This window comes from Onychostruthus taczanowskii, unplaced genomic scaffold, assembly GCF_017590055.1.
Source record: "Onychostruthus taczanowskii isolate IOZ18803 unplaced genomic scaffold, ASM1759005v1 scaffold19, whole genome shotgun sequence".
NCBI lineage: Eukaryota > Metazoa > Chordata > Aves > Passeriformes > Passeridae > Onychostruthus > Onychostruthus taczanowskii.
In genome coordinates this window covers 10151760-10167038 of record NW_024499128.1, presented here as the reverse complement: position 1 = coordinate 10167038, position 15279 = coordinate 10151760, and the positions used below count along the sequence as shown (strand labels likewise).

At 41.6% G+C, this 15279-nt stretch overlaps 1 protein-coding gene across 4 annotated transcripts in view; it reads right to left on the bottom strand.

Moving 5' to 3' along the window:
- The window catches only part of SDK1 (sidekick cell adhesion molecule 1), a 384804-nt gene that overhangs the window by 122384 nt on the left and 247141 nt on the right, over positions 1-15279 (bottom strand). For all 4 annotated transcript variants that reach the window (XM_041401548.1, XM_041401551.1, XM_041401550.1 and 1 more), the window contains exons 12-15: positions 15112-15279; positions 13022-13124; positions 11768-11944; positions 3709-3845 (exon numbers count right to left, since the gene is read on the bottom strand). In XM_041401548.1, coding sequence (XP_041257482.1) covers positions 3709-3845; positions 11768-11944; positions 13022-13124; positions 15112-15279 — 585 coding nt within the window. The remainder of the gene's footprint in view (positions 1-3708; positions 3846-11767; positions 11945-13021; positions 13125-15111) is intronic.

Sequence of the window (15279 nt, the reverse complement as noted above, 5' to 3'; positions counted from 1 at the left end):
GTCTACCAGTGGCCTGAAAAAAGGATCTTTTAAAATTATCATATGTAGATCTGAGTCACAATCATAATGACAATGCAGTTTTACTATGATTTTTGCAAAGATTCATCAATGAGTTCAATATTTGCCATTTGAATATTCTTACCAAATTCAGGAGGCCAATTTATAGGTACATGTAGAGATGCTTTCCACAGGAGCTTTTATTATCTCCTCATTGGCACAACATGGTGAATCTGAATTATATCATCACCTGACACAGCACAGTTATCCCAGAATACAATAAAACAAAAATGGGCTTTTATCTTAATTGTCCTCAGCAGAATTCTACAAGTCTTAATTCATTTCTTCAGTTAAAAGACTATTCAGAATATTTTTTTGATTAATTCCTCCATTCTAAACCTCTTTGGAATAAAATAAGCATATCCCCTCCTAACTCCATGAAGACACTTCATTGGAATTCTGAGGTAAATTGCAATGGGGCTAAACAGGTCATGAAACATCCAAAATTATATTAGTGCAAATGACAGCAATGCATGGTACTATTTATTTGAAAATCCTATTTCAAATCAAGGTTCACATTCTTGGCTCTGTGTGGGCAGGAATACTTAATGACTGTGTTTCCTTGGAACTGTGTTTTTCAAATTAGATTATAAATTTGCCCCCAAATGTTTAAGGCCATATGTCTCAAGTCACCCACAGACACAGTCTATGGTGAATGCTTGTATTTTGAGAATTATTGCATTGTGCCAAATACATTAATTTTAAAAATTAGGTGGCTAGAGTCGTTCATATTCCCAGCAATTTATGTGCACGATCTGCCACTGTTTTCTTCCCTCTAATTAAAATAAGGGTTTTGTATCTCTTTACTGAATTGATATTAATGAAAAGGAGATCTAATCCATGCCAGGTGGAGTGACACGCCTCCCTCTAATGCAGCTGGTAATTAAACCCCTGAAATTTATACTCGTTATTTTGAATCCTCTTCAGCTATTTCTCTGCAACAGACACTGTTATGTATTCATTGATGGCAAGTGCTTCAAAACCTGCCATGGATCCTAAAGCTGTGAGGAATTTATCCTAAAACAGCTAAAAAAACCCAACAGAACAAGGCCACTTTTCAGCACCTGTAACCAAAACACTCAAACTCCAAACATTCAAACTCCACAAGAACTAAGAAAAAAATCTGCACAGCGTTGCTAACTGGAAAATAAACTCTAATTCTGGTGTCCTTGCTTTACGTTTGAAAGTGAAGGGGGATTGGGATGGGAGGTGCATTGCTCTGCTGTGACAGTGACAGAGCCTGTGGAGGGTGTTCCCTGTCTCCCTGACAGTCGCTCCTTCTGCAGCACAAACCCCAAACAGAAATTGTCTTTGAAAAGCAAAGAGAGTTTCTGCAGAGTCGTATCAGGCCAAGCTCTACCTACACAACATCAAATGCCAGCTTTGTGCACAAACAGTGCTGGGGATGGCGGGGAACAAAGGAAGGTGATGGTTTCCAGAGGAGCAGGAGGTCTGGAGAAGCTAAATATTAACCACACACTGCTGAGATCAAAATAACCCTGAAAAACAAACACTTCAGGAAAATAGAAACCAAAACAAGCCAGTGTAAGTGTGCAGATGTTTCAGTCAGTGTTCCAAACCAAAGCCACTGCTGACATTGCTGTACTGCTCTGTATATATGGAACAAGAGAGCACAGCAACAGTGGAATATCCAAGGGCTCAGATTCTCCCCTGTTCTACTTCTGTGGGCAATCATTTACACATTGCACATAAAAGCAAAGAAAATAAAGACAAAAATTTAAAGGACAGCAAGACCTGGGATATATCTGGGAGTGAAGATGCTCAGTTCACAACAAAGCTGGCCTGTGTGTCGCTTTTGCAGCTTTGAGCTGTGGCAGGACACAGACCTGTGCTTTGAGACAATGAGAGCCTCTCAGTGGCAGACTGCAAACACATCAGCCAAAATTATTTGATCACATAGCGAGCAGTGGTTCACAGGACCCTGTGGTGTTCTCAGGGACTGTGTGCATGCTTTCCAAAGAACTACTGTTTATTTTGGCTGAGCCTTCAACAAATTTCAGTGAATTAATTCTAAAATGATGGCACATCTACCCCATTCCTATACAACTACAAAGCATCCTTGGTAGAAAGGACTTGAAGACCTTCCAAACTCCTCCATGACAAAAGAAAGATGATGGAATGAGATGATCTTCAAGGTCCCTTCCAACTGAAACAATTCCATAATTCTCCTGGCATTGAATGAGCTGCCTTTTCTTTGAGGGACTTGTCCCAGTCAATGCAGCCCACTGCAGGATCCAAGTGCACATGTTCTGCCACCTCTGTGCTGTCTCTGTGTAAATACAGCTCTAGGACCTTTGCATCATGTTCCCAGACTGGGACTTCACTAACTTATCATCAACAAAGCCACTGGGAAACAAGGAGCAGAAGGGAAACATCCTTGGGCAAAAGACCAGGGAAGGAAAAGAAGAAAAACAGGCAGTTACTGGCCTTTAGCTATGGGAGGGGAGAGAAGAGTGAAAATAGAAAGGAAGATGGTGATAAAAAGGTAGAGAAGGAGTATGAGTGCAGGATTGTGGATTTTTTTTAGTCATTTGTTACAAAAAGATCTGAAGTCTTTGATTGAAAAGAACTATTTTAAGGGCAGCAGTTCTGGGCATGACTTTGGATTTCTGCTAGGATTAGAGACCTGCACTTTGCTTAACAGTTGTCAAGATCATTGGTTCTGGGACCTCCACATCTGAGGAGCTATGCACTCCAGCCTGCAAAGCAAAAGGCTTGTATGTGATCTGAAGCTCAAGTTTCCCCTCAAGCTCTCAGTGTGGCAAAACAAACTGCTGCTCTCCAGATAATCAGAAATCAGAACTGTTTCACATTCAGTTATGCAGTGACTAATTTCCACATGTCACAAAAAGTGATGCTCTTAATTTTTTCATCAAGAATCAATTGTTCGGCTTGGATTTCCAGCTCCTAGGGTGATAGAGATTAGAAACTATTGCCAAGGTGACCGATTTCCATATACCCTCATCTTTCCATCAACTCCTAAAGAGGCATTAGCAATGTCCCTGAATAACCTTGCAGACTAAGAGCCACGGAGGGACTGGTGTACAGCATGATAAAACTGGCAAGTGGCAATTCCCAATGCCCAGGTTTTGCAATGCAGGAAGTCAGATATTTGGATTGCACTCAAACATCCTCAACCACCTACCTAAAGGAAGGGTGTAAAATGATAATCTAGAGAAAGCAGAGAAAACATATGAGCCCACAGAGAGGTAAGACAGCAGCTCCTCTTGACATCCAAGTTCGTTCCTTTGACAGACCATCAGTTCCTTGAATTATCCCCGTCTCTGCATCTTTTAGGTGAAATTGGGGCTCTGAATGCACCAAGAAATCCAAGAAACTGGAGAAAAAGCCACGGGAAGGAACAAACTGACTACTGTTGCACTGAGGAATGAGTCGTTGTGCCTCAAGTCTGGCTGGCAACACCAGAGATGCAACTAAGTCCTGTAAATAAATCCCTCCACCTCAGCCTTCTTTGTCATTCCACTCTTTCAGCGTGCAAACACCTGAGTGCAAAACCCCTTTGTGCAGGCTTAAGCAAACTGCAGCAGCACTTTTGTCAGCAGCTCTGGGGAGAGATGAATCTGAAGGACTCATTAAGAGCACCATGAGGCTGAGAAGTATTTGACTTACTGTTCTCAGAGAGCTCCACCACGTAGTAGAGCACGGGGCTGTTGCCGTCGAAGGGGCGCACCCAGGAGAGCACCACGCTGCGGCTGTAGGAGGAGTTCAGGGTGGCCACCAGGTTCTGAGGGGAGTGAGGCAGCTCTCTGCAGAGGAAAAGGGTAAGAGAAGGGAAAATAAAATAAACCAGCACAGAAAAATTAATCTATATTTCATTCAGCTCCAGTCTTACAGGCAGTTAAAGGCAGGCGACATCAGCCCCGTGTGATGATGGATATAAAACCACCAGCAGCTATTGTACAATTAAATAAATGAAAGACATCTTGGAATTCTTCACAACTTTATCCTGTTTGGGGAAAAAAAAATTATGCTGAAAAGTCCCAAGGCTGATGCATAGAAGAGCTAATGGACATGTCGCCAAATGTGGCAAAAAGCCAATTTTCATCCTATTTTTGACTGAGCAAGTTGGTCAATAAATTTCCTCTCTCACTTTTTCTCCTGTCTTACAATGATGTCCTACAATGTGACAGCAGTGATATGTATAAACAGTAAAACACATGGGAGATATGATTTAACATGGAATTTTTCATACTCAAGGAAGCAGAAGACATTGACACTATCCACACAGAGCGACTAATCAAAATTACCATATGTATTCTTAGGCTACAGAACAGCTTGATTTACTCACGGATTCAGGCTTATCCTGTCATGGGTAGAATCCTTCCTCCTTATAATAAGGATTTTTTTGGAAGCACCCAACCAGAAAATGCAGTGAAAATGCCTGCAGAAACCCCATGGAAATACAACATAAAACATTTCAAAAACAAAAATAAAACAGCAGCTCAATTAAAATGTGTAATTTCTACACATAAAGGAAATTTGTGGAAAAAACATTTCATTTGTACCCATTGGCTGAAAGTGGGAGCTGCATGGTAAAGTGAGAACCCTAAATTCTGCTGCAACCCTTAAATGCTGATGTGTTTTAAGAGATAAAAGCCCTCCAGCATCATACTTAAGCATGATTTTTGCTCCTTATCCTGATAACTAAGGAGAACGAGGATTTCAGAGTGAAGGAAAAGCAGGGAGGGGCAGTTTTTACCCATTCAATCTGCCTTCCTCCTCAGGAAGGCTGAGGGTGACCCTTCCACAGCTCAGGCCAGAACAGAAAGCCATGAGGGCACTCACATGCTTAAATTAAAAATGCAGCAATTTCTGCTTGTGATGTATTTTGCCACTGAAGACTCAGAGTTATTTAAAAACCGCAACTCCTCAGCCACTCACCAAAATAAACACAGGCTCTGGCTCCAAGCCAGAACAATAAATATGTCCTGAATTTCAGTTTCTACTGGAAGATTGAGGAACATATGGAGAGCCAGACAATAGTTTTATTATTTTTCTGTTAAGCCGTGAATGCTTTTGTTTACGCATTTCTGATGGATACACACTGTGGAGTTAGCACCAAAAAAAAAAAAAATTGCTGGAAGAGCCAAAGAGTGGCAAGAAAAACACACAGCTAATGAAGCACCAGAAGCAGAAGGCACTTCCCTGCCCACCTCTCTCCAGGCAAGAGGGGTTGATATTTCCTAAGGCTAAACCTGAGACTCAAAGCCTTGTCTCATCTCATTTGACTTTAAATGCAGAACCAAATTAGCAGCACGGTGACCCCAGGCTCTTTCTGTAGTAAACATGGAATGACACCTCAGGGTGTGATTCAGATCTCAACTTCATTAAATTGCTTGCTTGAGATGTCTTGATGGTGAGGAGTTGAAGTTGACTGTTCTCACTCCTTTCTGGGCGTGCACTGACAGCTCAGACATGGCCACTTTGGGGCTAAAACAAACAGCAGGCACAGCAAGGATCACGTGGGGGCCCAAAGGGAGTAGATTTTGAACACAGCACTGTGAAATTTTGGTTGAACATGTTTAGGGAATAGGGGAACCTGGAAACAAAGCAGGAGGGCAGCTGACCTGGGAGACAAAGTGTGGCTGTCACTGGAAATTGTGGGGGTGTAAGATATGGCCATTTACCCAGGGACTACAGGAGTGTGCTGCTTAATTTTGAATGAAACATTAAATTATAATAAACATTAAACCTCCACCACAATTTATCATTATGTCCTAGGCAAGCTGGTTGGAAAAGTTTTTGTGATTAAGCCGGCAAAGGTAATTACTGAAGGGAAGAGTGAAACCTCTTGTTGCTACATGGCTCACACAAGTCCCAGTCCCCACTTCATTTATCACCAGTCCCTGTGGGGAAGAGCTCAGAGAGGGGCTGTGGCTCCAGCTCCTCCTGGAAGATGATGGCCACAGAAGCAGCAGTGTGGGAGGAATGGCTGAGGAGGAGCTCACAGCAGATTATCCCCATGTATCTGCTCTTCTGGGCAGCAAATGAGCACTCCTGGTATATATTATGGATATTTTCAAGGTGTGCATTTATTACTCTTGATGTCCCATACATTAGAAGGGCTCAATTAACAGCTCACTTGAAGACAGACACTACACAATTAAGAAAGACTTAAAGCTTGGTCTCTTTTTCCAAGTGCACAAGACTCAGAAGACTTTTGAAAAAGAGTTTCCCAGTTTCTCCCTGTTTTTTAAATGCACAGACTGGGTTAAAACCTGGGGTTTTGTTTGCTTAGGATTTGGGTTTAGTAGCTATTTCTCTCAGATTGACAAGGACAATCAGCAGCAGCACAAGGGAAATGGGCACTTTCTGTTCAGACAGAGATTGAGTAGCGCGAGCTGCTGCCTCCATCCAGGAGACCCCATCCACAAATATCACAAATATTGGGTTTGTCTTTACCCAAACGTGTCCATGCTGAACAGCAACAGATGGTGCTCACAGATTTAAACCCCTCGAGGCAAACAGAACAAGTGCCTAAGAAACACACCTGGACAGAAATGAATATTTAAAGCTACAAGACATTTCAGCACAGGAGTGTACCTCTCTCATTGTAGTATGCAAAAGCACAGATTAAAAAGTAGTAATTTCTACTTTAGCATGCACTTACACTTTGTCTCCTTCTCATTTGCTACCACATACCCTGTGGAAGGGATGATAAATGAGACCTGTACCACCATTATGAATATTCATGTTCCCCAAAGAGATCATTGCTTCTATTTTCCTTTAAGAGGATTACTCTTCCTTGCTTCCAACACCCAAGAAATTACTGCAGAGAATTCTAATTTCAACCCTTTCTCGGGGTGAGGAGGACCTCAGTCTAGAACTGGTCAGCACCAAGAAAGTGGATGAGGTTTAGAGCAATAACACCCAGAGCACTGAACAGACCTTGACCAGACATGCAAAGTGTAATTCCACCATTATCTTCCTTTTGTTCACTGCAGCCCCAACAGGAAATATATGGAAGTTTTTCAATACAGAGTATCTTAAAACCTCATTTTTCTAATGCTGAAGAGTTGCATGGAGGCAAGTTTTCCATAACTTATTTTATGTGATAGCAAAATATGTGCACGGACACTTTAAAATCTGTAATTGATAGATAACCCCAGGGTTAATGGCATTGCCACCAAGGTGACCTGAGGGAACTCTGACAAAGCAATTAAAGTAGTGCATTTGCAAGAAAAGAACATGAAGTCATTGTGACAATCTAGGAGAGAAATATTAGCCAGCTGCAGATGATACATGCTCAAAACAGAAACCCTAATGTTTTGAGTCAGCTCATCACTGCCAGAGGGCAGCTGAAAAATTCACTCAGCAAACACATAGAGTGTTTTATAAAATTAGCTAAAAGCAGACTATTTGCTAAGAAAAATAAACCAGACACGGTTTGGAGAGACTTCTGAGAAAAATGGTCCAACAGCAGATAATTAGAGAGACTGTGACTGAAGAGGGGATTACTAAAAAGGCACAGGAGATTAAACAAGTTTTCGTGTCGGTTTCTGAAAAGCCCTGCTCCTGTTTTATAATGGACTCCCTCAGTCAGGTCCAGCAGGCAGGGGCTGCTCAGGAGCAGGTGGTTCATCTGCCACGACCGATAACGGCACCGGGCTGAGGCAGGGAGGGAATGCAGCACTCAGCCCTGATGGCTCTGCTTGTAAAAGTTTATCATGGTTTAAATTAACAAACGTAGCAACTGTTGCTCGGGACTTTGCAGTTTCTCTTGCAAAAGAATCCTCTCCAATTTGTGCAAGGCAGCCACGTGTTTTGAGGCTCTTTGTCTCTCCCAGGTCTGTAAAATGGGGAATTTTTTGAATTAAAGGGTTGCTGAGTTCCAGAGTGCACAGATTTATTTCCCATTTCAATAGGAATGACTTGGGAAAGAGGTTTGAATTTTATGCTTTCTTTTTGCCGAAAACACCTACATTCCTGCTGTACCTTCAATGACAAACAGACACAATGGCATTTATTTCCAAATGCATTTCTGGGTGATATTTCTCCTTTGAGTATCAAGTGCACTCAGACTCAGCAGTGAACCTTGAGTCTTGGATGACATCTCAATAGAAAGCTTGGAAAAATAAATAGAAGCCTTCTTTCCACTGAGGAAGGAATAATATATTTTCAAGTTTGACATTCCTTCTGCTTTCTTTCCCTGGAGAAAGGAGAAGAGATGGGCAATTGGAACCAAGGGATGTGGGATCTGTATCAAGTTACATTTGTAATTGGACATCATTTTTATCTCTTACCCTGCATTGGTCACACTGATTTTAATTTCAGCAATAATTTTTTTAGAGGACATATAGGGAAGAAATTGGAAGAAGTGGCAATTATAAATAGTCCAGTAAAAAGGGCATCCAAATTCATGGATAGATGGCTGACAAAGGCAATACTCTGCATTCCTGGCAACCCACTGGGGTTTATTATAAGTGGTTAGCTCCCTTCTCCTGCTTTTGAAGAAGACAGAACAATAATAGCTCTTTCTCTGATGAAAGGGAACTGAAAGGAGATGAACTTGCTGCCAGGAATAAATTGCCTATTTTTGTATTACATTGTCCTTCCCATATTTTTGCATAGAAAAAGAGCCTAAAAGATTTTACTATATGTTGTGACATAACAGAGGCTTGTAGAGGGCTTTGATTTTCCAACAATGCAGCATTACCATACTTTGCAGTCACATTCATACAACAAAGAGTTCCTCTAGCATGGGCTGCAGACGGGCTGATATTGAGCAGTGGGTATCATCAGGCACAGATAGTGGTAATCCTGCATATTTTATACATTCTGAGAATCCTCAGGATACTTTGAGCTGGAATCAGCACAGTTTCCCATCAGGTGAGTGATACACGGTGATAACTAAGCTTTTTCAGCTTTAGGAACAAGCCTTTTTTCCTCTATGTATGTCAGGCTGGTGTTTACAGGACTATAAAAGTAAGCTAAATGAAGCTGGGATGTTTCATAACATGCAATTACTTTCAAGATCAAACTCTGTGACTTGCAGGGATAGAAGAGAAGCGGGGGGCTCATCACCGAATGTTTCTGATACGCAGTTGAGAAATTCTACTAGGAGAAAAACAAAGTCAGTGTAAAATTAAAATCTATCTCTTGCAGAATAGAAACATCACTCGCAAATGTTTTACCTCATGCAAATCAAATCAAGTGATGTACATGGAGAATAAACACATTTAGAGGGAAGACAAATGAATGAATAGAGTATCTTGACTAGCAATTAGTTTCTGTGCCCAAGTACCATCAGTGCAAAATTGATGAGCAAGGTAACCTTTGGCTGCACTTTAGCAAGTTCTTCATTAGTTTTCTGGCTTTCCTTTGCAAATATTTTATTTCTTCTTTCATGCTGAGGAAGATGATCCATCCTGTCTACAGCATCAGTGTATCTGTGCTGTGCTGTCTATGCGGGTTCTTCCAGCAAGGAACACCACCTTTGTCCCCAAGCCTGACTTCCAGCAAGGGCAGGCAAAGGAAGAGATAGTTTTCTTTCCTTCTTTTCAGAGATTTGAAAACTGGACCATCAGAGATTAAATAACCTGAAGGTCGACTGTTTTGAATTGAATCAGTTTGAACAGAAATCAGTAACAAACTTATTTTTGCCTTTGATAACTCCTCTTCATGGGTACAGAGGTGGAGGAGGAACATGCTGGTTCCTGGGCAGGGGGGAAAGGTGGGGAGAGATTTGGAGTTGTCAGGCAAGGCTATGTGGGACACAGTTATCCATTGGCTGCTGCTCCAGCCTGTAACTGGTTGAGAGGCCTTCTTTGAACATTTGTCTGCCATTAGTGCTACTCAAGGCACTGAAGTGTAAGTGCTCATCGATGGGAATGTGCATGTCCTGTTTGTTAATGCTCTGCACGAGGGAATTATCTGGGAGAACAGGGAATGTTATAGATCTGTCGTTCCTATACAAGCTGGAATTTAATTTAAGCTTTACTTCAGACGTTTCCTTTCCACATATTTTCTTCTTCATTTCACTCCTGTTGTATTGTGTATCTCTCTTCCTCGCAGATCTGTGCTGCTGAGGCAAACGATAATGATGAAAGCTGCAAGGAAATGCAATGTTTTCTGGCAGTATTGCACTACCTGCAGCCCTGCTTTGAAATGAAATGTCACAATTCAAGGTATTATTGAGTGACTTATCAGTTACTTGACTCCTCTGAAAGAGTGGGTCTGATAGATTCCTTTAATTCCCCCAGGAAAAACAGGAGATGGGCGATCAGAAACAGAACATCAAAAAAAGTAGAGAGGCAGGATTAAGAGGCAGTCCCAGTGCATGGAGAGCCAGCCAGCACAGCTGGAACAGCTGGGGTGCCTCAGCAGGGCACACAGGATGAGCCTCTCCCAACCAACTTCTAACCCAGATTTTATGGACCATAAAAGAAACTCCTCAGTGATCAGTGGGGAACTGCAAGTAAATCCAATTCCCTGTGCTGTACTGGGCTGCACAGGGCAGCTTTTGCTATTCAGAATTAGGAATCTGTCCTGCTGAACTGTTTAGCACATATTTATAGCTTTGTTTCAAAGTCCAAGCTTTAGCATTCTTTTCAGTCTTTACTCTGTGATTTTCTGCCCTCCATTCAAAAACTGCCTCAGAGAACAGTGAGCGAGTGTGGTTATGTAGCTGCAGTATATTCTGAATTGTCTTCTGCTCTTGGATTCCGACCAGCAGTAAAATGCACTCCGGGAGGAGAGCTGAGGAGTGCTTAATTAGAAAAAGAATGTATGACCGCTCTCGGAAAATGGGCATCTGATGGAGCCTTGGCACTGTCAGAATGATGCTGTATCAAACAGCCCTCTGCACAGCAAATCTCAGAGGTGAACTCATTACACTGCCAACCACACAATTGCCATCTTCTCAGAGACATCAGGCATGACCAGCAGAAACAGATGCAATTTTAGTTAAATTAAAGCGGCGTACTACTCGAGTAAATAAATAAATAACACTACATAAAACATTACCTTTTTTTTTTGTTTTTTTTTTTTTTTCCATTTGATCTGCTCCACACATGTACCAAACCCACAGCTGTTGCTTTTAGTGATAAAAATAAAATGGAAGTGCACTTCACCCCAGTGGAATGACAGAAATAGAATATATGGAACCATGTAATGACATTTTTTTAATCCTTTTCCAGAGCTGAATGGCACTTTAAACATTTTTTTGTTTTTATTTTTAAAGATCCATAGAAATAAAGAAAGTCATACATAAAAATGTTTTTTTCCCTGAAAAATGATGTATAAAGAGAATGCAAGAGTAAGCAATGCCCATCCAGGGACCAGCTATTCTGATAAATGTTTAAGAGAGAAAAAATACTAAAAGGAAGAAAACAATTTCTTGTTTTCAAACTTTGGCATCACAGCACAGCACTTGGGCTTTATGGGAAAGCCCTACAGCATGGGGTGATAGAATGATCCAGGTTTAAAGGAACCTTAGGAGGTGTCTGGTCTAAACTCCTGCTCAACACAGGCTGAGCCGTGAGATCAGAGCATTTCAAAGCAATTTCATTAGCAAGGAACCAGCCTTAATTTCCCTTAAAAAAAAAAAACAAACCAGACGAAAAAATCAGAACTGCTGACTCTCCACAACACCTAGAAAGAAATGTTAGAAAAATACCTGAGGCTGCCTGAAACGCAGTGTAGGGAATATTTAAGCTGGAGTACTCACATGACTTCCAGCCGAGCTGTCCTGGAATCGTTCCCTCCGGAAGAAATGACCTCACAGGTGTAATCCCCAATGTCACCCGACCACGTCTGGCTGATGAGGAGGGTCCCATCCTTCTCCACTGTGATCCTGGAACTGCTGGATGGATTTATTACAACGTTGTCCTTCTTCCAAAGGTACCTGAGTGTTACAAGGCTTCAGTTATTGATCACTCGTAAGAACACCGGAATAGATTTATTTTAACTTTGCTGGAAGGGATCAGCTCCTGTCATCACGTGTTAAAAATGACAGGCCCCTGCAGCTACTTTCAAGAGCAGTGCCTTTTACAAATTTAAGTTTTAGGTCAAGCGATCAGAATGAAAAATGTAATTCCATCTGAGATATTATGTATTTTGCAAGGAAAAGATGGAGTACTCATACACGTCCAAGTTCTTAAGTTCACCCCCACCAGAACATTAACTCTGCAGTTAATGGTGGGTGCTGGCCAGCTCAGTAACACTGGACTGCCAGCATCAGAAACTTGTCGAAGGTTTGCTAGAACTCACATATCAAAAACACCCCTCCCAACACATCACAGAGGTGTGGAGAGCCCACAGACTCAATTTCCCACCTCTAACTGAAATTTTTATACCCATATTTCTCTTTCCAAAGTTCTTTCTGCAGCTCACCCTTCAAGAACTCTCCAAGCTCTTCCTTGTATTTTATTTCATTTATGTTGCTTTCAGACTACATTAATTTTTATGGCAAATTTATTTTCAAGTTTTGAGTTTCGTCTAAGTGCTCTAATTCAAATTTTAATAGTCCAGACAAATTCTGCTTTCCTTTACATGGTTAGAACAGACTATAAGCCCAAGTTATTGAGTTGTTTCCAAAAACATGGGCATCTCTGGTGTGGCTTTTATGCACCCTAGAGTAAACACTTCTGAAATCCTATTCCTTCTCTTTGGCTTTTGCTCTCATTAAGTATCAGCCTCTGACAAGTTGGTTTTATTGATAGTGTATTAACCTTGACAGTAAAATCATGGAAGGCTATATTGAAGTCATGAAGTGGAACATAGCTCATTGTAAATAATACATAAGGCTGAAATGGAAGATGGGATTTATATGATTAATGATACAGTGTACAACCTTATAATGCAGTAATCAGGGGTTTGGTGTGAAAATGTGGGGTCCAGAAACTTTTCACCTAGTGCTATTCACACAGCTTATAAAATTAAACTGGGATAAACCACACAAAGGAGAAGTGCCACCACCAACCTGATTGAAATTCTGGGGTCGTGCGTGGCCTCGCAGCGCAGGGTGGCTGTGGTTCCTTTGATCACCGTGCTGTCCTCGGGAGGGCGGACAATGGACGTGCGGTCTGAAAGGAGCACATCTCAGGTGAAATTAGAGTCTTTTGCCTTGGCTATTCACTCAGAGAGCAGCCAGCGAGCCTTTGTCATTCAAAGCAAGAGAGACACTGCTCTTCAAGCCTCTACTGCGAAGGCTCCCCTCCCTCTATAGACATTGTGACACTGGTGACAGCAGCACAGGGCACGCGTTGAGCCCAGAGGAGAAGAATGGCATAACTCTCCAAACACTGCCTCGGCTTGTGCGAGCGTCTGTGGCAACTCCCTAAAGTCTCAGCGAGTGTGTGGCAGCAAACACTGAGTCAGAAAATGAGCCATGCTCAAAAACACAAACAAGACCAAGGAAAATGTGCACAAGGGAAAACGGACTTGAAAAGTACTGAGAAAGAGGTAAACTTAAACAGCACCCTACAACCTCATCAACTCCAGGGCAGTGAAGGAGCTCCCAGAAGAAAAATCTTCCATATCAGAAAGATGTTGTTTACTTAAACGTTTCAGAACATCCTTACTCAAGCCCCTCCTAGAGGCTCAGAACATAATAATTGCTGTAACTACAGCAACCTGATCCAGTGTGAAAGATCCCCATTATGTGTCACACACAGGAGCAGCAGCAGAAAGCATCAGCTGAGGCAGGGAGACAACCAGGATGAGCTTGGAAGATATGTGGATAATGTTAATAAGTCCCAAATCCCTACAGAGATAATCAGCATCTACTGAGATACCTCATACATGCACAAGAAGGGACCATCAGCAAGATCAAAAGCTGACTCTAAATACCATGGAATTTTTAGCATTTCTCCTGATGCACATACGTAAGACTTCTGGCTTTATAAAGGTGCTGTTGCTACAAAAACATTAGGTTATATTCACTTTTCTTCCCCTCATGCAGTGCAATGAACAGGAACTATCTTTAATACCATAAGGGTAATACCAAAAGGTAAGAACCATAGCTTAGAGAATTAATAGGAAGGATCTCCTTTACTTGATCCATACATCTGGATATCATTCAGTTTACAGCATCCTGAAATTTCTACCAGCTTGATATTGTCCATAAGACATAAACACGATGGCCACATGACACAAATGCATTACAGTTACTGCCAGGAATGTTTTCAGGTATTCTGAACTTCAAAAGGAAAAATGTGGCTGATTTAGCTTGCAGAGTTCGGGGATTAATAAATGCCAAATATGCACCACACAGCAGCAGCACAATCAGTACTTCAAGTGCTGGAGAGGAGAGAAGCCACAACATTTCTGTATTAATCCTCATCATCTTCATTATTTTCAGTTGCTCTTAGTCCCTGCTCAGGGATCGTTATTTTGCACCTTGAGTAGTAAAAACCATGTTACACTTCAATTGAACTCACTTAGGAGTTACACAGGTGAACCTCTTGGATCAGACTCACTTCCCCAATGGAAGAAATATAAAAATATAGAGATCAAGGGAAAAAGGTGAATGACAAAATAATTTCCTAGGATGCCTGTCCCACATCAGTCTGTAGTGGGAGGGATTAGCTGAAATCTGATGCACTTTGACTGGGCTTCCAACAACACCCAGAGCCACAAAAAATACAAAAGTGTGAGGAAAATCCTATCTGTTCTGACTGTGGCTACTGCCTCAGTATCAGCATGGACTGGTCTGTGCTGCCTGCAGGCTCCTGGAGGCAGAAACCACCTGAAACCAACCAAATCTACAAGTTAAAAGCTCAGACTTGCAATGCGAGACACCAAAGCAAACCTGAGTAAAACTGTAAGTGTGATTGAAGCTCTATGTAAATACACTTCCTTTCACAAAATAGAGCTTTATATGCATAATTCTCCAAATAAAAAGGGTATTTGTGATAGGCTTCCTAAAATAGACACATTATTCCTATTAAATCATACAAGTAACGCTATTAACGAGAAAAGCATAATTACTAATGAAAATTTCCTGAGCGTACAACAAAAACTGATTAATACTTGATTAAAGTTAGACTTTAAACAAAGCATTATCCTTACTCCACACTGTCAGCATCACAAAAGCATTCAGAGCTCCTTCAGAGTTGGCTGCACAGCAAGTGTAATTGCCAGCATCCTGCAGGAACACGGGCGTTATCTGGAGCCCTCCAGACTCCAGGAGAACGAAGCGAGGAATCTGCACCGAGCCACTGGCTAAGATCTGCTCTC